A 21824-nucleotide genomic window follows, 5' to 3' on the forward strand; every position below is an offset into this window, starting at 1 on the left:
TCTGCCCCTTATTGCCCTTCAGCAGCTCCCTGCCCCCTACACAACTAAACAGGTTTTTCTTTTTCTGTCTCTTGCTATTGTGCCGGTTTTCTGGTTCTCTTCACACCTAGCCCTCTTTGCTCCCTGCCTGCCCCATGCTGGGTCGCTGGCATGGATCTCCTCTTTGTGGCTGCTGGCCAGTTTCCTCTTTCAATCTCTGTGCATTTGACAAGGCTTACACTGGAGAGCTTCATCACCGTATCAGGCATTCTCACCATGTTTAAAGGCTTCCTGAAATCCGAACCTCTTCATGAATCAGAGCACCTGGCATATAGCAGGCATTCATTCATTCCTCAACAACATTGGTTCCCTCCATGCTGGAAATACAGCAGTGAAATTCTGCCCTCTGAGATTCCAGCATACTCCTAACACACACAAAAAGCATGCCCAACAAATCTTGTATAGACCATTCTCATTCTAGATTTTTTCTAAAATCTTTGACCGAGACTACACTAATCTAAGAACTAACTTTAAAACTCCTTTATAAAAAAGTATCTGTTTACAAACACCCCTTAATGAGCATGGTGGTTAAAACAAGTTTCCAAATTATTTGACACTCTTTCCATTGAGAGCTGGGACTGTGTTCCTGCCCACTGAATCTGGGTTCTGTGATTGTTTGTCAAACAGAGTATGCTAAAAATGATGCTGTGTCACTTCCCGAACTAGGCCGTGAGAAGTGGGCAGCATCTGCTCCTGTCTCTTGGATACTCATGGTTGGAACCCAGCCACCATGTTCTGAGGAAGCCCAAGCAGCCCAAGGAGAGGCCCAGCTGAAGAGGAACTGAGGCCCTTGGCTGGCTCCAACTGAACTCTCAGCTGATAGCTATCATCAGCTCTCTAGTCATGTGAGTAGATTGTCCCTGGAAGTCACGCTGCCTTCTGAAGCAGAGCCAAAACTTCCATGCCGAGCTCTGCCCAATTTGCAGACTCACAAGTTAAACAAATGATTTTTGTGTTTTTTAAGCCATTAAGTTTTGGGGTGGATTGTTACTCAGCAATACATAACTAGAACAATGGTTCTGGACATAGTGCAGTGGATCTGCTTTAGTAGGGCTTTGTTAGGTGGTTAAATTGCTCTATATAAGAAATAATAGGGGGCTTCCCTGGTGGCGCAGTGGTTGAGTCCGCCTGCCGATGCAGGGGACACAGGTTCGTGCGTGCCCCGGTCTGGGAAGATCCCACATGACTAGGAGCGGCTGGGCCCGTGAGCCATGGCCGCTGAGCCTGTGTGTCCGGAGCCTGTGCTCCACAACGGGAGAGGCCACAACAGTGAGAGGCCCACGTACCGCAAAAAACAAAAAACAAACAAACAAAAAAAAAAAAAAAAAGAAAAGAAATAATAGGAAATTAGAGGATTCTGAGCCAGCAAACTAAGGAGCAGAGGAAGCAGAGGATGAAGAGAGGGAGAGGGTTCTAGCCATAGGCAGGATGGTTAACGCTCAAATGAACTCAACAACCAGCAAAATTACCTAGGGCCAGAGATGGCAGGGGACTGTATAAGAACAGGGGTGCCAGTGCTCAGGTTTAAGGTGTTTGCTAATGCAGCTGGCTGCTGTCGGGTGAAGCACCTGCTAATCTCCATCCCATGTACCCTGAGCCTTCGGCAAAACCCTGACACACATATACAGTCTCAAGTCTGGAATACTCAGGACGGGATGGGTGTCCTGCAATGAAGCCTGGTGGGGCAATGCAATGCAGAGGAAAGGAATGCACACTTGAGGCAAAATGGAAGAATGGAATTTGAGAATTCACTGGAAACAAGAGCTGGAAGCCAGAGGTGAGTCAGGAAAATACAAGGCCTAGAACAGCCCTCAACTTAATTTCTTGCCCTACAACCCCCCCACCCTGGACATATGTAAGGGATTCTGGATCTGTATGTTCTCGTGGAATGTAGTTTCAAGTCTTTTGGGGGCTTCAATCTTAAGGTTTATAGTGACTTCAACCAGTGCTTGACATTTTACAGTACTGACCCTGTGCAGTGGGTCTCCAGATGTGTGCTTCAGATATTTAGGTTTTGAAGGGGGCAGACCGCAATTACTCTCCTGGGCCTCAGTGTGGACCCTCAGGGACACTCGTTGTCTGGATTGCTCTTTGGTGTCAACGGAGCATCTCTCAACTTGGTAGGTGCCCCTCACAATGCTACTTAAAAATGTAAGCAGTTAGATACCTTCGGTTGATCAGGTGAAATACTCCGGGTACGGGGAAAGACCATACCAGACTCTGACCTCCAGAACTGTAAAATAATAAATTTGTGTTGTCTTAAGCCACTAAGTTTGTGGTTCCCACAGCAAGAGAAACTAATACAACCTGGATGTGAAACATTATAATAGAGTATTTTAGTTAAAGGAAGGATTTAAGTTGGAAGACAGAAGAAAATGAAAATGTCCAAAGCTTTTTTCTGAGTTAAAATAAAGAGAAAGAATGCATGTTTTCTTTGCATTTACTTTTACTGGAAAAACAACAACAACACATTTTTTTTTTTTCAAAAAGAGTCAAAATAAAAGACCATTACACAAGATTGCACAATCACAAATGCTGGCAGTTAAAGATAAATAAGCTAGTCAGTCTCACAGAGTCCTTGTCTAAGTAGTTTTCTCCACATGCAATCCACTGATAAAGTAATTCTCAGAGCTTTTGGGCTGGATTCACAGTCACAGTGGCCATGCTCACTGCATTCCATAATTGAATCACATCAGACCTCAAGTAGGAACTCTTCCACCAAGATTTCTATCTTGAGAGCAGTTTAAATGTTCATGTTCTTTCCATTTCCCACTGGTTTTTTCATAGTCAGGGGTATAATTCAGCGTTATCCAATGTCTTTCTCCATTTACCACACAATTTACTCTCCTCTGTTTGGGACCTAACTTCCTCAGTCTTCACATTCTTTTCAACCATCACTGTCTTTACTGTACAATAAGATGACTTCAATGTAAATATAGAAACCTACGTCTTCAAAGGGGGAGAAAAAGAAAGGACCACCTGCTAGAAAAAGATACAGGGATGACAAGTAATTTCAGGGAGCCCTGGATAGCACTTTTTGCCATTAATACCAGCTTATAAAAAGCAAGTAGGGAACTTTAAAAAAGAAATCAAATTCAACGTGTTGTGTGTGTGTGTGTGTATGTTTTATTCTGCACCATTATGAATCAAATAGGAAAATAACTAATAATATGCTCTAGCTGCAACATAAAACAAGAATGTTAACAGCTTACAAATGCTACTGTGAACATTTAGTTCTCTTCTGAGACAAGGGGCATACAAATGAGTCCAATTTTCAGAAACCTCCCCTGGGCCTTGTAATGACATGTGACACAGACGGACACTTTTTTCCCCCCCCCCCAAGGACCAGAGTCTGCAATTCCAATTAGATTCAAGCTCAAGGTACGATTTAGCAAATGCTACATGCTTTATTAATGATTTTATGCACCTGTGAGGTCTACTTAGGACCCAGAAGTTAGAAACAGTCTCTTGAAAATATGTATCATATCTATATGTATACTTCCTTAGGAATTATGTAAAAGTCTAACATAATTTGTGAAGTTGATTTTTATAAGTAGTTTTGTAAAACAAACCTACACATAATTTTTCCCCTCAACAGTACTGATAAAATACAGGGCACCTTTTTCTTTCAAGTATTTGGGTAAAACAGCATACCCTGAGAATTTGGGGTGCAAACCTACACCTTGTAAACTGTAGAATGAAACTCCTCAAGCACCACATTCGAAAATGTATACCGTGATAGCTTTTAAACAGAGACTATTACTGAATGTGTTTTTTCATGCACATATAATATATACTTATCATGAGATTATAGTCAATCTACTTAAGAATCAACACTGTCCTGCACTCCAAAGTGTTATTTCAGGTAGCATGGGCATTCAGTTTGCAGCAAACACTGACTTCCGTTTCTATGGAATATGAAAATAATTAAAATGCATTAAATCTCTTTAAGAGGCTAGAATGATGAAGTTAAATCTGAAATTAAGAAACTTATATCGCTAGATATTTCCTAGTGATACAAGGATGGATTTGAAATGTGTGTTAACATTTAAGATTTATCATAAAGACGTCAAAGTGTCATTTGTTTTAGCTTACTTACTCAATGACATCCAGAGAGCCATACACATACAGACATACGGAGACACAGGCAGACGTACAGAGAACCGATATGTTAAGTCACTAACAGCATATCTGGGCTTCATCTCATCCTGAGGGCAATTTCAGTGAGTGCTTTTTAAGAAAAATACATTCTGGTGACTTAGATTTTCGTACGGGTTACAAATTTGTTCAGTTTTCCAAAAACAATTCAAATGGGGCATATTTCAACCTTACCATTTAACCAACAGGGAAAAACAGGAAATGGATCAAGATTTCTACACAAAATGCCCTGTGGTTCATCTGGAAAACTGAGTCACAGGTGTCACCCTGAGAGGAAACGGCGAAAGCCAGACTCTGCAATGCTAATTAGATTCAAGCTCCAGGCACTATATAGGAAATGCTACATGCTTTAGTAATGGTTTTGTGTACATGAGCCATAAAAGAGTATTTCAGTAGCTAAAAGGACACTGGTAGGGTAATGGTTTTATGGGTCGGAAGGCTTCATAGACTCTTGATTTTTCCTACTTAGCTTGGGTTGAAAAAGAAAGGGCACAACTGTTTTATTCAAATATCAATTCAACCTCAAGAAATAATAAAACAATGAAAATGAGGATTTAGATTTACCTCATGTTTTTAAAAATGTTCCTCCTTATCACTCGAGGTGGTAAATGGCCCGGCAGGTTTGATTTGCTTTTCTATGGCTTGATGAAATGGAAAGCCATAAAATTAACAGTAGATGATATGGCGTTCATAGAATACTATTTTAAAGTCACATTTTAACCACTTGGACATTTACTACATCCACAGCAGCTTCTCAGAGGACACGGCCTCTCTGATAGAACCGACAAATGAAAAGTTCTCCTTTCTTTCCAAGTTTCTGTCCTAGTTTACCTCAATGTGAGAATTTAAGGCTCAGATCTGCTGGTGATAAGTCATGATAAATAGTGATAAATAGCTTATGGGCTTCCCAGACCCTTGGCAGGTAAGAACTCTACCACATGTTCTAGGAAAGAAGATGTCTCTCATTTTGAAGACCTGGCAAGCCGTTGACTACTTGACACGAGCACTGGGTTTTCCTAAAAGTCATGCACATATAATATATACTTATCATGTATACATTATATATACATGATATTACATGATATTATATATACATGTCATTCTAAAACAGTCTTATCAATTCTGGTTCTACCTGCCGAATCCTATCTGAGTTTCACAAGATGCGTTCAAATACGTGAGATTTCACGGTGCTGCTTTAAGTATTCTAAGCTTAAGATCTGAGTCTACTTTCTTGTTTCAATATTAAGTGACCTCTTACCCAGCACATCTCTACTGAAAATGAGGAAAGGCTGATGCTGTAAGAGAAGTTTCCCAGTGGTGAAAAATCAAGCAGGCTCTGGGGTGAATCTGTTGATGTACTTGGGTAAGAAGACCTCTATGATGAAGGAATAACGCTCTCCCCAATATGGCACAAGGGCATCTTTTCCAAACACAGAGACTGTTTCATATTTCATGTTCCATGTCTCAGAGAGGCTATCGCTTCATGTCATAGCTCATCAGCCCAATGACTGATTGAATTGTGACCAGAGCTGACTATTCCTGCCTCAAACCCTTCCTTTTACCTAACAGAACTTCTTTTCAGAGTAAGATCCCTTTAAGGAAGTTCCTGAATGTGAAATTGAGTTTTGTTTTTTTTTTTTAAAGAGTCCAACTGAGATGGAAAGCATAAATACAAAGTAATGAGATTACACAGATCATACAAAAATCAGTCTCTTAGTTTTTCTACTCACACCTTCAGTTATGAGTAGTATAAAATTCTATGGTTTCAAGAAGCTGTTTTAAGCAGAAACCAATATTGATGATCATTAAAATCAAAATAAGCCTTTAAAAAAATTACCAGAATGCTTTATCTTTGAACAAATAAGTAAATAAGAGGAGATTCCTTTAAAAAAAAAGTCTGGGAGAACCTTCCAGTTATTGTTTTAAAAAGTAAAGAAATATTCCAACGTAACATTTGTTGAATATATACTGACTCATTTTTATGATGAGCTAAATATTTATCTGTTCAATCAACTCTTCAAAACTCACCGTGAACACTCATTAAAATAACCTTCAGAATTGGGCTACAACTGAGTCAGTACTGAATGTCAATGAAAGGTTCTGTGATTTAGATTCTCGACATCTCTTAAAACCATAAAGAGCAAATGATATAAACCTAGGTCACTGCTATGGGTATGGCTAGGGCTGGAGATAATCAGAGCCAACAAATCAGAGTTTACTTTCTACTCCACTGCCCCAAACAGGTCACTCTTCAGGCTCCAAATAATCCGTGAGAGACAGGAGTATGCAACTAAGGAGGGATCATTGAAGAAGAAAAATAACCCTATACACTCATAGCAGAGGTTGGATTCTGAGAGAAGTAGATATTTTATACCTTTCTGAAACTAAGAACTTAACTTTAAATGCAACCACTGGCTCTCTAGTCTTTCAAGCCATTCTATCTTAAGGCAACAGATAGTGTCATAGCATTGTACCAATGGGAAAGTTAAAACAAGGCACAAAAGTTCAAACCACCTTTCCACAATCACATTTGAAATCATGCTAAACCCAATAAAAGAACATGTAAAACATAACCAAGAGAACGACTAGGCATGATCCAAAATGCAGACCCATCATATTTAAATCCAAACAAGTGCTACAACTCTGCCAGCCAGCCCTGATATATTCCAAGATTCTGCAGGGAGATTTGTGATCCAAATTACTGATTTGCTCATTCGGTTTACAACAGAACCAATCCTACTCTGTTGTATGATTTGACTGAGCTATGAGAACATGTAAGAGATTGTTTGCCTAGTCACAAATGCAGGAGGGAAAGATGAAGGGAAAGCTTATATTCTGTATTAAAGTATAAAAAGAAATAGTTTTACACAGGAAAAATGCAACCATTCAATCAGCTTCATAAAACTAAAATAACACAAGCTGTCTTAACAGGGTTATTCAGAAAAATATAGGAACTTACACACTTGGTTTATAGAAGCAAAAACTAAGAATAACATATGTAGAGGAAGGTTTCCAGATAAATTCTTAGTGCTGTTACAATGCAGCCTTCTGATTCAAGAAGATTCATCCATCTTTCTGTCTTACTCCTATAAACAAACATAATCAAGGAAAAGATTGTTAGTAAATCTCGCTCTTAAATAAGGAAGAAAAATGACAAAATACATTTTATTTAACTATTTGGCTAATTTCAGTGTGAATAATGATGAAGTTCACATTTTAAAATGTGTTTGGTGAGTGCGTTTCTGAACCTACTAGACACATCCTACTGACTTCAAGAAATTGCCTCAAATGGAACCCTCTCTTTGAAACTTGAATTAAATACAGTCAACCATTCAAAAATGATTTTAGAGTTAAATATTTAGTTTTACTGAAACCATCCATAACAGAGATAAAATAGTATAACCGATATGTTCCTAAAATATACAAAAATGATATTTAAACTAAAGTGAAACATTTGAAATTTACCATGAGTTATTAATCTAGTTAAATGAATAAACTCTATACTCTAAAGTGAACGGTCACTACTTAAATTATGTGGAACTTCACATTGCGCATTTTGTTTAAAATGAGATATACTGGTTAGAGCCTATAACTTAGTTAAATCCATTCTAAGACAAGCATTGACATGTTCAAAAGCTTACTGAAAATTAGCCCTTTCTTTCTGTTAATCTCTTTCTCTCTATGTATCTATTAGAACTTGGCCTAAAGAACATTTTTAAATTAACCTTTGGGAGTTGATATTTGAACGTAATATTATGAAGACAGAAATAGAGTGGCCTACAGGTAGTATTTGTTAGGGGTTAGAAGACTCTAGCGTGTGAAAAGTAACTTCTAAGAAGTATCAAATAACAGCTATCTAATCAATTATAGGCAGAGCAGTGCGGCAAAGGGTATTTTAATCCTGCCATCTAGAAACTGACCTGTGTTAAGTATATACTTAAGGAAAAAGAAGTCTATAAGAATAATTATGGGTTTAGAGAATAGCGCATGTGTATATATTTCAAGTTTGTTGGTTTTACTCTTTTGTGTTTTATATCAAGAAATGACTTTCAAGAGGAAAAGGACAGTTGTGGGTTTGGAAACTTCTCATTTGCTAAAAAAGTTTAAAAGTTTTTTTTTACCTTAGGACACATGGAGTAGCAACAGGAAAAATATATATATAATTACAAGGGGGAGGAGAAGAAAATAGACTAAGAAGAAAAGTTTTAATGGGGATGCAAGGATTTAGTGACAACTCAAGCTGAATCCCATCGTGAAGCAAGGTTGGCAAGGACTCTCTGAGCAGAAGGGGGACAGAGAGAGAGAGAGAGAAACAGTGAGAGAGAGAGAGAGAGAGAGAGGGAGGGAGAGAGAGAAAACAGTACAGGATGGGGAGAGCAGTCTGAGGAATGGAAGAGAAATCTGTTTCTACCAGCTTCTGGGATCATTTTTGGGGATCCATAGTCCAGATACGGCCTTTTCATTCTTTTCCAGGATACTGCTTCCGCTTATATTAACCTTCTAGGAATTTTGTTTGAAACTTTGAAAGTAATAAAATGCTCCAATTCCTATTAAGGATGAAATAATAAAAATTGCCGGTTCAACTTAGCAGAGGGGCACGAAGAAGTCAGTAAAGGGAGAGGAGTGACTGCACTGTGTCACCGGGCAGTTTGGCCTGGATGACTTCCCATGATTTTAGGACCGGAACACATGACAGAGTTCAGCAGGGATGTTGGGTCAGATTTTCCCTTGCTCCACAGAGGTCTGTGCCCAGACTGAGAGGAAAATCACCACATGCAGCTGGCCAACTATGCCCAGAGTTGTGTAACATGCTGGAAAGCCGTGGGGCCTACTAGAGGACCCCGACCACAGCCAACTGGCCTGACCCAGGAGATCAGGCAGCCCAAAGGGGACTGCAGAGCTGTGGGCATGACCTCTGGTTTGGGGAAATATCAAGCAATCCTGGATACGGGTCCCTGGTGCTGTCCTGAGAGTCTACAGGAATAAGGGCTGACTTTCTGCCTTGGTGGAGGGCCCTGAGAGGTGAGGGGCTTCTGAGGCATTGATGAGCTTCTAGTCTCCAAGGAAGATAGAACTCTTACTACATGCCATGGACTTTGTGCCACATCCTTTGCAGTGATTTTACCATTCAATCTTCACGACGTTCCTGAGAGGCATCCCCATTTTACAGTTGAGGAAACTGAGGTCCAGAGAGGGTAAGTCACTTATCCAGAGGAGGAAGATTTTGGGCCAGGGCTGCCTGACTTCATGGTGCAGATACCTGGGTTTTAGTCAAAGCCACACAGTTTCTCTTAGACTGAAAGGCATGAGCCCATCAGTATCCAGTGGGATCCCACGCTCAGGTGACAGACCACACTCACCCATCCCCACATACACACAAAATTATTACAGACCACACACACACTGGGAGCCACAGCCCCTAGAAGTGCTGGAACTGTTTGTCTTTGGGACATAGGAGGGCTAAACTTTAATCAAAAGAAAAACACATACGGAGGCTTAGTATACGCTAGACATCGCCAAATTCAGGGTCAATTTCTTACCTTATTCCCTCCTTCTTTTTTCCCAAATAAGGGAAGAAGGACAATTCACAACAAGGAACTGAGACGGGGAGGGCAGAGAGGGAGAAAGTGGGCAAACTAGGGGTCATCAATAAGAGCATGGGCCCCCAAGCTTGAAGGGCCTGGATTTCAGCTGATCTCTTAATCTGGGACAAGTTATTTTTTCATTTGTTAAATAGGGTTAAGAATAGTACCCACTCGTTTAAAGAATCAAGTAGCACCATGTCAAATCTTAGTAGATAATAAATGATTAATACACATTACTTTTCATGTTTTTATTAATTTTGTAGAGAGTTGAGAAGAAAATATAAGGCAATAAAATTGTAGAGAAAGGCACAAAATAATAAGAATGGGGAAAACTACCATCCAAGAAAAGAGAAAGGGAGAAAAGAAATGGCAAAAAGAAGACACGAGGAAGATAATAAAATAAAACAGCAGCTGTATATAATAATCAGGAGAGGAAGCCACCATCAAATTAGGGGGAAAAATAGATATAAATGAATTGATTCAAGAATGTAATCATGGGATGAGCTGGAAATGAAGTGTCGAGCTTGTAGCCTGCAGCCAGCAGCCTCGTCCGTCACCTGGCCTCATGCACAAGGCTGCAGAGAACGCAGGTGAAGGAGCCGCAGCTTCAAGCCTGCCCTTGAAGCTGTCCAGTCTGTGGTGACAACAGACTCCAAACAGAAAAGGGAGGAGAAGGGAAAAAGCAAAGTGGGGCTTTAAACTAAATCAACTCAAGCGAATGGGAAAGGAGAAACCACAATAAGGAATTTTAAAAAAAATAGCAAAGAACAGAAAGTAAATTCTCAAATAAAAGGCAAGGGAAGAAAAGAGGGGAAGTAAACTGGGGGCCCGACCCCAAGATGGAGGACCAGAAAGAAGAGTGGCCCTGGGGAGAAAAAGAGAAGGGGACTGGGAAGCAGGAAGAAAGAAGCAAATGGAAAATAGACTCTGGTCTGGGATGATTTAGGTTTTGAGTCCCAACTCTGCCCCAGAGGAACACTGTGACTTAAGAAGGGTCACTTAACTCAGAGGGTAGAAATAACTCTGAGGGGGTGAGAAGAAAAGAAAGACCAACGATGTAGGAAGAACATAAAGCACACTCAGAAATGAAGAAACAAATGGGTAAAGTTTTACAGAAAAAAGTAGACATTCAAAGGAAACAAAATAATTGTAATACCCACTGGGTAGCAGGCATGGTGCAACTTAAAGTTTTCTGTCGTTATTATTACACATTTATCTTTATGCCCTTGTAAACGGTATTTAGTATCAAGTCTCAAATTTTAAAACAAAAATATGGTATCTAAGTGGGCAGGAGAAAGCATGAAAGTGAACATGTTAGGGAAGGAAAAATACAGCTACATGTCTCGAATGACAGAAAACAAAAAACTCTCATCAGAAAAGACATCGAAGGTCCTGTGGAGAAGGAACTTTCAAAACTAAAATGAACAAATAACAAAGGCCTGAAACAGAAAAGGCCTAACAAAAATGGAGAGAGTTGTGAAGGTTTGAACTGTTGTGCTCAGTACACTGGTGTGTTATCAATGGGTTCCTGTTGGGACTTCCCGGCCTCTGGGCCACCGGCTGGGAACAGCCTGGTCCATTTATCACAATGTGTGATGTCATTACTAAATACAAATAAAATACATAACATTGCTACTTATCTTCTGAGATGGGTTGTGACCTGGCGAAGTTTGAGGAGCGCTGCAATTTTCACCACAGGAGGAAGAGGAGCAGGGAAGACCCTACTTATGAAAGCAAAACTAGAGGAAAATTCGTAAGAGAATAATCCGAGAGTAGCAGCAGCTGGCTATGCTCAAATCTACACAGGGGAGAAAGAAAGGCTCCCTGTTACAACGTACAGCTAAAAATAGATGATGAAATACTTATTATTTGAGCTGGAAGGAATCTTAAAGGTTAAGACAGGACTTGAACACTGGTTTCGCAGTTCTGCATGTACGGTCTGTGTCCTCCAGCTGGCTCCTGGGCTGTGGGACGGTACCAGGTCACGTGTGGCTTTATAGCCTCGCTGCAGAGTACACCGTGCCTGGCGGAGTGTAAACATGTAATTCACGTTTGTTGAATGAATGATGGAATTAGTGCTTTTTGTTCAGACGTTCATTTCACAAATGTCTGGAGAGGCAGAGCAGATCCATTGCACTTCTCTGCCGTCCTTCTTGCGTTTCATGCCTCCTACCAACAAACAAACAGCGCATGGCGTGGTCCAGGAGCTGGGAGCCAGGCCCATCCTGGCTCTCTCACTCTCTGGGGACCTCAGCAAAACCGTTTCATTCTAAGCCCCAGTTTTCTTCTCTGTGAAATGCTGTGCTTGGATCAAACCATTTATGTGACTTCTAGTTGAAAGGGGCACATAAAACCCTACCTTACTGCAAGGAAAAACTCTGGAGTAAGTCTGGTTTTCAAAGGAAATCTTAAACTGAAAACAGCTTCCAAGCCTTCTCACACTGACCATCCGTATTAACACCAACTGATGGATGGGGGTGTACAATGTAATTTTTGATATATCTGAACCATGTTTAAATTTTTTTCACACAAGGAAAAGAACTATACACTTCTTTTTTATGTATCTGACTTTTCTTTGGAAAGTGGCATAGGACTTTCAGGGTGGTGAGTTTTGAAGGATTTTTATAATGATTTCAGTTATTATCTGAATTTGGGTAATTAGATTTTTGCCTGTACACAAAAAGCTAATAACTAGCTCCTGACTAGTCTTTCGCTTTCTATCTTTAGGACTAAAATAAAGGTTAAAGAAGGGAAAGCTTTCAAAGAAATCACTGTTCAAATCTCCAATACAGAAAACTCTGATTTGTATTTGTGTCTGATGGAAACAACTCCAGGCCTAATCTCTCCAGGCTCAGCAGACAGGAGAAAGGCCAAAGGCAGCTGCTACAGGGACACGATTCGATTCGAGCGTGTGCCCGGTTCCTCCCTCCTCTGGGCCCTGTCCTCCTTTCCCCTTGCTCTGCACCTGCACAGCTCACACAAAGGCCTCGCAGGATTAGCTGCTCCCAGAGAGCCCTAGGTAAACATCCCACCTGTCCAGAAGATGAAAATGCTTTTATCTAGAGGCTACTCTTTTCCTTCTACAAAATGAATTCTCTAAATCTGCGCCTCTTCCACATGCATATTTCTTTATTTTCTACACCGAACAATAGATACATTATTTATCTTTAATCTTCCCTCCCCTCTGTATTTGTGGTCATTACATAGGGCCCGTTGCAAATTCTTGGAAAGGAAATCATCTGTTTCTAGATTGCAAGTAAAATGAGGCTTGTGCTTTCACCTGAATTCTTACAGAAAAACCCAAGGATTTTTGAACAATGGCCTAATGTTGTCTTGCACTCCGAGAAATGTAATGCATAGTAACAATCCCTTAACTTGGAAAGGTTTTATATTTTGCAATACACTGTTGTATCATCTGACATTCAGATACATTTTGAGGAGTAGAAATTATTGACACATGAGTGTCACATGTGCTAGAGAGTTTGCATGTCTAAGAACACACAGCCGGTGAGAAGACGCTGGGACTCTGATCTAATGATCCTACTTCCTAATTTAAGGCTCTTTCCTTGAAGAAAGAAACAATGTTCCTGTTTGTTTTAAGTACAGAAGAGAGAGGAATGGCTTATTTCTTTCATATAAGCGTAGAAAGGGTTCCTCTCCTAAAAATAAAGGTTCAGTATGATCTTACCAAGGAGTGAAACTCCTCAGAAGCATTTATGATGTCAACCCTTCCTCATGTGAAGAGGACAGGAGAATGAGAGGGCAAATTTCTCCCCACAGGGCTGGCAGCTTTGTGCTGTATCTGAAGGTTGCCCCTGTCTTATGTTTTTGACCTGAAGTGTCCTGGTTCAGAAAACCCGAGCTCACCTTTCCTATCAAGTTCCATGGACTGTAGTTACAGCCAGGATTCCTGTCGGAATCTGAGTTAACTTGGGTGTCAGGATCTACATCTACTTCATCTGATTTCCTTTAGAGGGGGCAAGGGGGAGTTGATTCTTTTCTGAAGGGAGAGAATGCAGATAGGAAAATGAGTGCCTTGTAGGGATCAGCTGCAGAGCGTAGTGGGTTCAGTCTGAATGAACTGGATCAAACACAGCAGCTCCATTTCAGGAGTCACTGCAGGCCCGGAATCTCCTCCTCCCCTGGAGGTCAAGCCGAGTGTGTGTGTGTGTGTGTGTGTGTGTGTGTGTGTGTGTGTGTGTAAAATACCCTAAAGACTGGACTCACCTGAGAAAAAGTATTCTGATTGTCTGAAAACAAAAACAAGAGCTTAAAAATACAGCCTTTTTGTATAAGAAACTCCAAGAGGAAGATGTGGTGGAGGGAGAGAAGCCTTTCTGTAGATTTTAGGAAACCTCCTAACAAGAAAATGTCAGTCTTTGACTCTCTTTACTCTGAGGAGTAACCAGAGTAACGGTGTCCCCAAGGATTTTCGTGCCTGTCACTGGGGCTGCTAAGAATAGAGTGAAGCTCGCTCACTCCACAAAATCCAGACCGGGTTTTTATTGCTTCCCCCTGCCAATCTTCACCCAAGGCTAACCTGAGAGATCCAGGGTTCACCTCCCTCCCACTCACTGTGGGAAAAACACTCAGGCAATTTGAAAAGGTCAAAGGGGAAAGGCCAGCTGTGGGACTGAGGAGCAGGGAGAGAAGGAAGCTTGGCAAGAAAATTAGCTCCTTAATAATACGGATGCAGTTTTTGTTCTGTTCTTCTGAAATGCCCATTTCCAGAGACAGCCTCCGCTGCTGTAAGTCTGCCCCTTCAAACACAAAGAAATAGGACTGCTGTTAATCCCTTAAACCTGATTATCAAAGTGATGTCCACTCACCAGCAGCTGCGCCCTTCTGCTTTCTGGTGACCGCCCATCATCTGTGTTCCACCACGAAGCTCATGGTGGTGCCGTCAAAGGAGGGGGGGGCGATGATCCGCGGCCCCAGGGGCTGCGAAGTGATGCTGATGACAGGCTTGCCATGCAGCTGGGCAAAGCCCTTGGCCCCCACCAGCTGGGATGTGGCCGCTGGGGCAGAGGAGGAGGTGGGAGACTGACCGGAGGACATGAAGTAAGGGGCCTCGGTGAAAGATGCAGCTGCCTCTTTGCTGGGGGGCTCTGCTGCCAGCGGGGAGAGCTCGGCGCCCCTTGGAGTGTGAGCAATTGGCGTGGGCTGCAGGGCATTGGCGGGCAGCACCGTGGGCAGAAACCCGGGGTAGATCATGTAGGCGGGACCGTAGGCCCCCGGACTCAGGGCCAAGGGAGGCCCAGGCAGGGACATGGGAGCCACAGCCTGCTGCTGGGAGGTCATGGGCACGTCCACATACTGCCCCGTCTCGGGGTCAAACAGTCTCCGGGTCATGGGCTGTACTGGTGTGTCCACCAGATAGTACTGGCCGGTTGTCACATCCAGGAGCATCTTGCGCTGGGTCTGCGGAGGCTGCGGCTGCTGGAAGGGGTCTGTGGGGACCGGAGCTGGGCCCACAGGCGCCGGGGCAGGCATGCCTGGTGGGGAGAAGCAGAGGACCTGGGGCTGCGCCCCCTGGAGGGTGAAGGGCAGCAGCTGCTGGTGGTAGATCGTGGTGGGGGGATGCTCGGGGCTCTGTGGCTCTGCGGGGGCAGTTCCCGTGCCCCGGGGGTCGTCAGGCTTGGTGCGCCAAGCTGGCCGGCTGGTTCCGCTGACCTGAGAGCCTTTGGGGCTACTGGGGACCTGACTGCGGGCACTCAGCGGGGGCAAGCTGCAGAGAGAGGTGGCTGAGGAGGGAGGGGCCTCCCTCCCCGCCCCAGGCCTGCCTGGAAGCTCCCCAGCTGCAGAGCTCCCTTTAAGGGGGATGGTCAGGTAATTCTCACAGTCGCTATGGCTCTTTTCCAGATGGCTGCCATTCTTCCTGTTGGTCACCTCTTCGAGAGATGCCCGAGTGGCCGGAGAGATCTTGAGAGACCGGAGTCCCTGCGATTTGATGCCCTTTGCCGCCGCCGAAGGGCTCTCTGCAGCGGGGCCTTGTGGGAACTTGCCAGCGACACCCCCAGTTTTCTGGGTGCTGCTGGCGCTCACTGTGAGCATGTTCTGGTGGCTGGGGAGCGGGGGCAGGGGCTGGGTTCTGTCCACATCCTTGTGCACCGGGGGGATATAAAGGGACCGGGGCCTCTCCCTGGCCAGGTTCTCAAAGGCGGCCGCGCGGGCGGACACACTCTCGGCGCTCGGGTTGGAGTTCCTCCGCTGCAGACGCTCTATGGGGCCCCCTCGCAGGACCACACCTGCGCCTTTGTGCCCGGCGCCCCGCTCTTCCGCCCCACCCACCCGTTTGGCCAACTTGTCGGGTTCCCGCTCAGCAACCCCGGCCCCTCCTCTCTCCTCACTGGCGATGAGCGACAGGACGTGGCTGTCGGTCATCAGGGGCAAGGGGTCGCTTTTCCGCTTCCACTCGTTCCTGTTGAAGCTGTACAGCTCTTCCATGGACCTCACGGCCGCCGTCAGCTTCTCCAGAGCATTGCGGGATGTCTTGGGGCCCCTTCCTTCCTCCTTGACCTCCTCCTCCTTGGCCTTCTCTGGGGTCTTCTGAGCCTTGGAGACGATCTTGAGCACGGGCAGGTACGAGCCCTGCTCAGGCTTATTGGGGGCGATGGTGGCCACGGGCAGCCTGCCAGATGCCCTGTGAACCAAGACTGTCCCTTCTGGTGAGGAGGAATTCAAGGCCCTGCTGCTGCCCTCCACGCCCACGTTCTCCCTGGGCTCTCGGTCTGTGCCGTCTCCCCTCTGGTTCACCACAGCCTGGCACGTAATCACCATGGGGGACAGGGATCCCGATCCACCAGCTGCAGGAGCCAGCTGCCTGGGTTTGGGCCCGGTCAGCCCCTGCTCTGGGGTAACGCTGCCCTTGTCACTGCTGTCCCCTGACGCTTTGATGAGTTTCCGGACATCTCTTACCTGGTGGAGGGGGCCTTGGGCCTTGGACTTGTCCCTGACATCTCTCACCTGGAACTGGGGCACTTTTTCCAGGTTGTCCCCCCGGAAGAGTTTCTGCTGTGCCCTGCTGTTGTCCTCAGTGGTCTTGAAGAGGTTCGAGGCGCTGCCACTGGCCAGTTTGGGTGTGAGCAACTTGGCAATGTTGAAGTCCGAGCTCGGCTGTTGCACGCTTCCCAGCCGGATCTTAATTTCGGGAGCCTTGGGCCTGACCACTGCTGTGGAGGTGGCCTGGGCAGCGGGGTGCTTGGTGGCCTGCTTCCCCGGCTGCTTGTCCTTGGGTGTCTGCTGGATGTTGGGGACAAAGAGGCGAGACATGATGGTGGACTTACTGGCAGAGATCTCCCCGAGATCAGCCCTCCAGTCGCCCCCTTTGGGGAGTTTCAGCTTCCCGATGGGGGCCTTTTCTTCCCGCTTGTCAGCCTCCTTCTCCTTCCATGACCGGAATGCACTGTTCTGACTACGGAGGAAGATGCTCTTGACAGTCTCTGACGCACTCTTTTTAATTTCACACACTTCTACTGGGGGTCCATCGGCGAAATTACGGCCGGAGCCTGCATGGCTCTCCCGAGGGGCACTGGCTTTGAAAACTGGGGATTTAGACCCAGCTACGGACCCCTCCCCACCTGCATCAGACACGCTGACCACCGTGTACTCAGAGCCGGCCTCCGAGTGGCGAGAACTCTGCCTCTGCAGGCCCTTCTCCCGCTGCTTCTCACCCCCGGGGGGAGGGCCCTCCGTCTCCTTGGAGGTGCTGGAGAGGTTATGGTGGGATGTGTCACTGACTTCTCCCCTCTCCATTTTGAACTCATGTTCCCGCTGCATCTTCTTGGAGATGACGTTTTTGAGCAGACTGGAAGCAAACTTGGACTTCTTCTGGGGGCCGTCAGCTCGGGAGGCAAGCCTGCTGCCCTCAGAGGTCTCCGAGCCATCATCCGTGTACACTGACCCGGGGCCCTTGCTGGGGCCTTTGGTGGCCCTGCAGGGCCCCGCGGCGGAGCTGGCTTTGCTCTCACTGCGTAAATTCAGAGGCTCGAGAAGGGTGACCACGTGGGAGCCCGACTGGACCTGCTTCTGGAAACACAGAGGTGTCTCCACGTGTTTGATCTCCCCCTCGACTTTGCTGACCACGAACTCCAAGGCCTTGGTCTGGGACTTCTTGGACTGGATGTAGAGCTGGTCTGCGGTCGTCCTGGCCCCACTGCCCTTCCTCAGACCCGCAGCCACAGAGGCGGCGCTGCTCCTGAGGAGACTCTGTTCCACCCTGGCTCCAACGCCTGCGCATTTCAAGTCCAGGAAGGCCGACCAGCGCCCAAAGCCGACTTCGGAGAGCGAGGAGGACTCCCGGGAACTGATGTTCAGAGCCTCAAAGTAGGGGTAAGCGAGGCTCCGGAAGGCCCGGGAGGTCAGGTTACGCACCTCTTTGTCGGCGTCGTCCAGCTCGCTCACGGCACTGGAGGCCCCGCTGGAGGAGTCCACCAGCTCCTTCGCCCGGACGGCCCCGCACCGCGTTTGCAGGCGAGCAGGGACGGCGATGAATTTCTTTGCATGGTCCTGAGCCACGGCTGCAGCCGGGTCTTGCTTCAGTGAACTTGAATTGTGTTCAGCAGCTGTAGGGACGCGGAGGCTCATGTCGCCTTCATGCTTGGCAGCGTAAATAATGTTTTGCTTTGCACACACGTTGCTAGGCTCATTTATAGCCCGGGAAGTCGGTTTGATTGATAGGAGGATCTGGCCTGCTGCACTCCCGCAGCTGCTTGCGGCGGCTGAGGCTGCCTCCAGCGGCTGCAGCAAGGGCTCACACGGGGTGGCAGTGCCAGGCCCCGTGGCTGGGGGAGTGGGGTTGCTGTCCGAGGGGCCGCTGCCCACTTCCGTGCTGCTGGTGTCGCCACCGCTGCTGCCCGCGCTGGGGCGGGCAGGGTCACTGCCGGTGGGGCTGGGTGTCCGGGTGGCGTTGGTGCTGGGAGCGGTGCTGAGGTAGCAGCTGTTGTCATCGTCCTCTTCGCTCGGCGTGGTGACGTCCTCTGGGGTCTCGTCGCTGCCACCAAAGGAAGCATAGTCCACGAATGAGTAGATCACGTTGTTGTCCTCGAAATCCCAGCGGGAGGCCAGGCCCACGTCGAAATCCGTGTCCTGCTCTACCTCGCTCAGCTGGATCTCGTGGGTGGTGATGTAGTGAGCCTCCTGATTCTGGGGGGGGTCCCTGCTGCCCTGAGACTTGGTAATCATGTCTCTGCACTCGGTTCTCTCTCCGCCTCCTGGTTTTCCCCCTTCTTCTCCTCCCTTGGGCTGGCAGCTCACTGCGTTCTCACCACTGTCACTCTCAAAGTCTAACAATGAGGACGAGGTGGCCAGAGCCCCTGTGGATGTGGTGGTATCACCCGTCTTGGAAAGGCCACCTTCCTCTGCTTTGTCCACCAGGGCGGAGGAGGGAGACGAGAGGTTGCTGCCCTCATCAGTGCCGGAGAACTGGGGTCCGGAGGCTTCCAGGGAGGCAGGATTCTTCTGGGGGGCTGGAGCCTCACACTCTTGGCTGCCGGCTTCGTCTTGGGCTTTCTCCTTGGGGCTGCTAGAGCCCCTCTGATCCCCCGGGCGCTGCTCCAGAGTAAGTCTCATGGTCCGGGGACTGTCCCTCTGCACTCCAGCTGAAGTGCGCATCTCCACATATTTCTCTTCTCGCTGCGAGGAGGCCGATGGCTTGAGAAGTGGCCGCAGCTGCTGCTTGAGCTCCTGGCGATCTTGAGCTCCGCTCACCCCCTCCCTGACCTCCTTCGGTCTGGCCTGCAGATTCAGCTCAGGAGGGGCGCCTTCCATTCTGAGCCCTCGCCTAGGTTTCAGCGACAGGAGAAGACAGTGGGGAGCACCGGGGCGGTCCCGGGCCCCTCCCTGGCCCTGGAGGGGCTGCAGAGTAGCCCGAAGCAGGGTCCCACGTGCCTGGATTGGCCCCAAGGCTATAGGCACCACTGCCGCGGCTGCCACCACCTTCCGGTTCTTCAGCCCCTGTGGCGGGGCCCGGGTGAGGCTGAGGGAGGAAGGAAGGCTCCTGGATGGGGCGGCAGAGGTGGTCTGTGGCCAGGGGGCTGCGGCTCCGGCCGAGACCGTGGCCAGTTTCCCGTAGCTGAGCTGTTCTGTCCAGTTGTTTGCCTGGCACCATCGGCAGCTAGGAGTCTGAATGCCGTCGGCCACGGAAGGAGCAGCATCTGTAGGCCGACCCCGGGACTCCCAGAAACGAAAGGAAAGTATGTGCTGTTTCTTGTGAAGCCGTGTTCCTTTCCTGGATGGGGTAAGAGTGGGTCACGTCATTCCAGAAATATTTTTAGTGTCTATTCCCTAGTCATACGGAAACCACACTTGAGGGTAGAGAGAAGAGGCTCTAAGATGACGAGAGAGTGTTGGGGGTGGAGGACGCATGTGGGTTCTAACTGAAATCAACCAAATGTCCTATGTAATCTATTACAGGGATGTCTAGCAAGTATGAAATTGTTCTTTACTGACTGTCATCTTTCACTCCCAAGTCTGATTAGATGTTTTTTTTCCCCCTTGTTCTTAAATAAAACCCAAATTCAGCATTGCATTTCAAATCAATTAAGGACAGCTCTGAAAGACTTCAAAATCTCCCTTGAACATATGGTAGCTTTAAGTTTGTCTCAAAATCTATGCATTTCCTTTCTCTTTCATCTCAAATCAATCAAGTTCTGGTAATAAAACTTTTCACAGGAATAAAACACTCTGTCCTTCCTTCCCCAAAGTCCTACTTTATGAAACGTAATCTGTTTGTTTAAAAATAGGAAGAAACCCTTCTAGAATCTTTACTGTGCACTCGAAGTGTACAGGGGCAATTTTTAAAGACTTAGAACTTAACACTTCAAATAAACTTTTAATTATAGTCACTAAACAGGAGCACATGGGTTAAAAGTGACACGACTTCAAATCCCTACCACCTCAAGCAGGTTCCTTAAACTTCTAACACCGTGGCGAGACAATAAACCTCCACTTAAATATAGCCTGGGCTGCAGCCTCACGGGTCAGTTACACTGGCTGAATCCCAGACCTGCAGGGCACCAAGTCAAAAGGCACAGAAGAGCGACGAATACCCTTACCCTTCATGAGTACAGTACGGCTTGGAGGGAGGTTCAGAGAGGAAATGTGACCCACTGGCATGCCGCATGGCAACGAAGCCCAAATCCCAGTTCACTGGCTCTGAGATCCTTCCATTTCAAACAGTTCAGTAGTTGTGTAAAAGAATTCGCCAGGCAACCCAAATGGGGGTTCTGTACTGGCCATCCTCAGAGCAGATCCCTTGGCTGCTATCCATGGAGAACCACGACTCTTGGTTTGGTGAGATCTGGCCCTCATCGTCTGCCAGGCCCAATTCCACCACTATACATAGTCTATGTGTCACTTATGCCGATTGAATAAAGCACTATTTTAAACATTCACATTCGTGGGGAACAAAAATAACACCATCAACCATCCCCTTCCAACATGAAGGCAACCCTCACACAGAAAAATGTTCCTTCCTCTGCATGGGCGTGGGAGGAGGCATGGAGTGGGGGCCCCTAGCAACTGAAGCATTGCCTTCTCATCCTTGGGATGTGGACGGCACAGCCCTGCCATTCTCCCCAGGACAACTCCCTTCTGCCCACATCACTGCCATTAAAAACATGACATAGGGAAGGCTGGCAATAATACCAAGTATCACAATGTGGACATAAAGCCAGAGCGCTAGATGAAGAGAGTAAAAGAGAAAAGGAAACAGAAGGAAACAGAGAGGGGGAGAGAGGAAGGGAACGAAAGAACAAGAAGGAGAGAGAGAGAGGACTTGCTAAATTTGCAATCAACTGTTTTGATTATGGAGAACCGTGTGTAATGGCACAAAATCGTGGATTCTTTTTTTTTTTCTGTAGACGGACCTCTCACTGTTGCGGCCTCTCCCATTGCGGAGCACAGGCTCCGGACACGCAGGCTCAGCGGCCATGGCTCACGGGCCCAGCTGCTCCGTGGCATGTGGGATCTTCCCAGACCGGGGCGCGAACCGGCGTCCCCTGCATCGGCAGGTGGACTCTCAACCTCTGTGCCACCAGGGAA

At 46.7% G+C, this 21824-nt stretch overlaps 1 protein-coding gene across 1 annotated transcript in view; it reads right to left on the minus strand.

Annotated features, from left to right (window-relative positions):
* Positions 1–14648: 14648 nt before the first annotated feature.
* The window catches only part of C5H4orf54 (chromosome 5 C4orf54 homolog), a 46932-nt gene continuing 39756 nt past the window's right edge, over positions 14649–21824 (minus strand). Inside the window, exon 3 of the mRNA XM_065878139.1 lies at positions 14649–20010. Within this exon, the coding sequence (XP_065734211.1) occupies positions 14649–20010 (5362 nt within the window). The remainder of the gene's footprint in view (positions 20011–21824) is intronic.

Source organism: Phocoena phocoena, chromosome 5, assembly GCF_963924675.1.
Source record: "Phocoena phocoena chromosome 5, mPhoPho1.1, whole genome shotgun sequence".
NCBI lineage: Eukaryota > Metazoa > Chordata > Mammalia > Artiodactyla > Phocoenidae > Phocoena > Phocoena phocoena.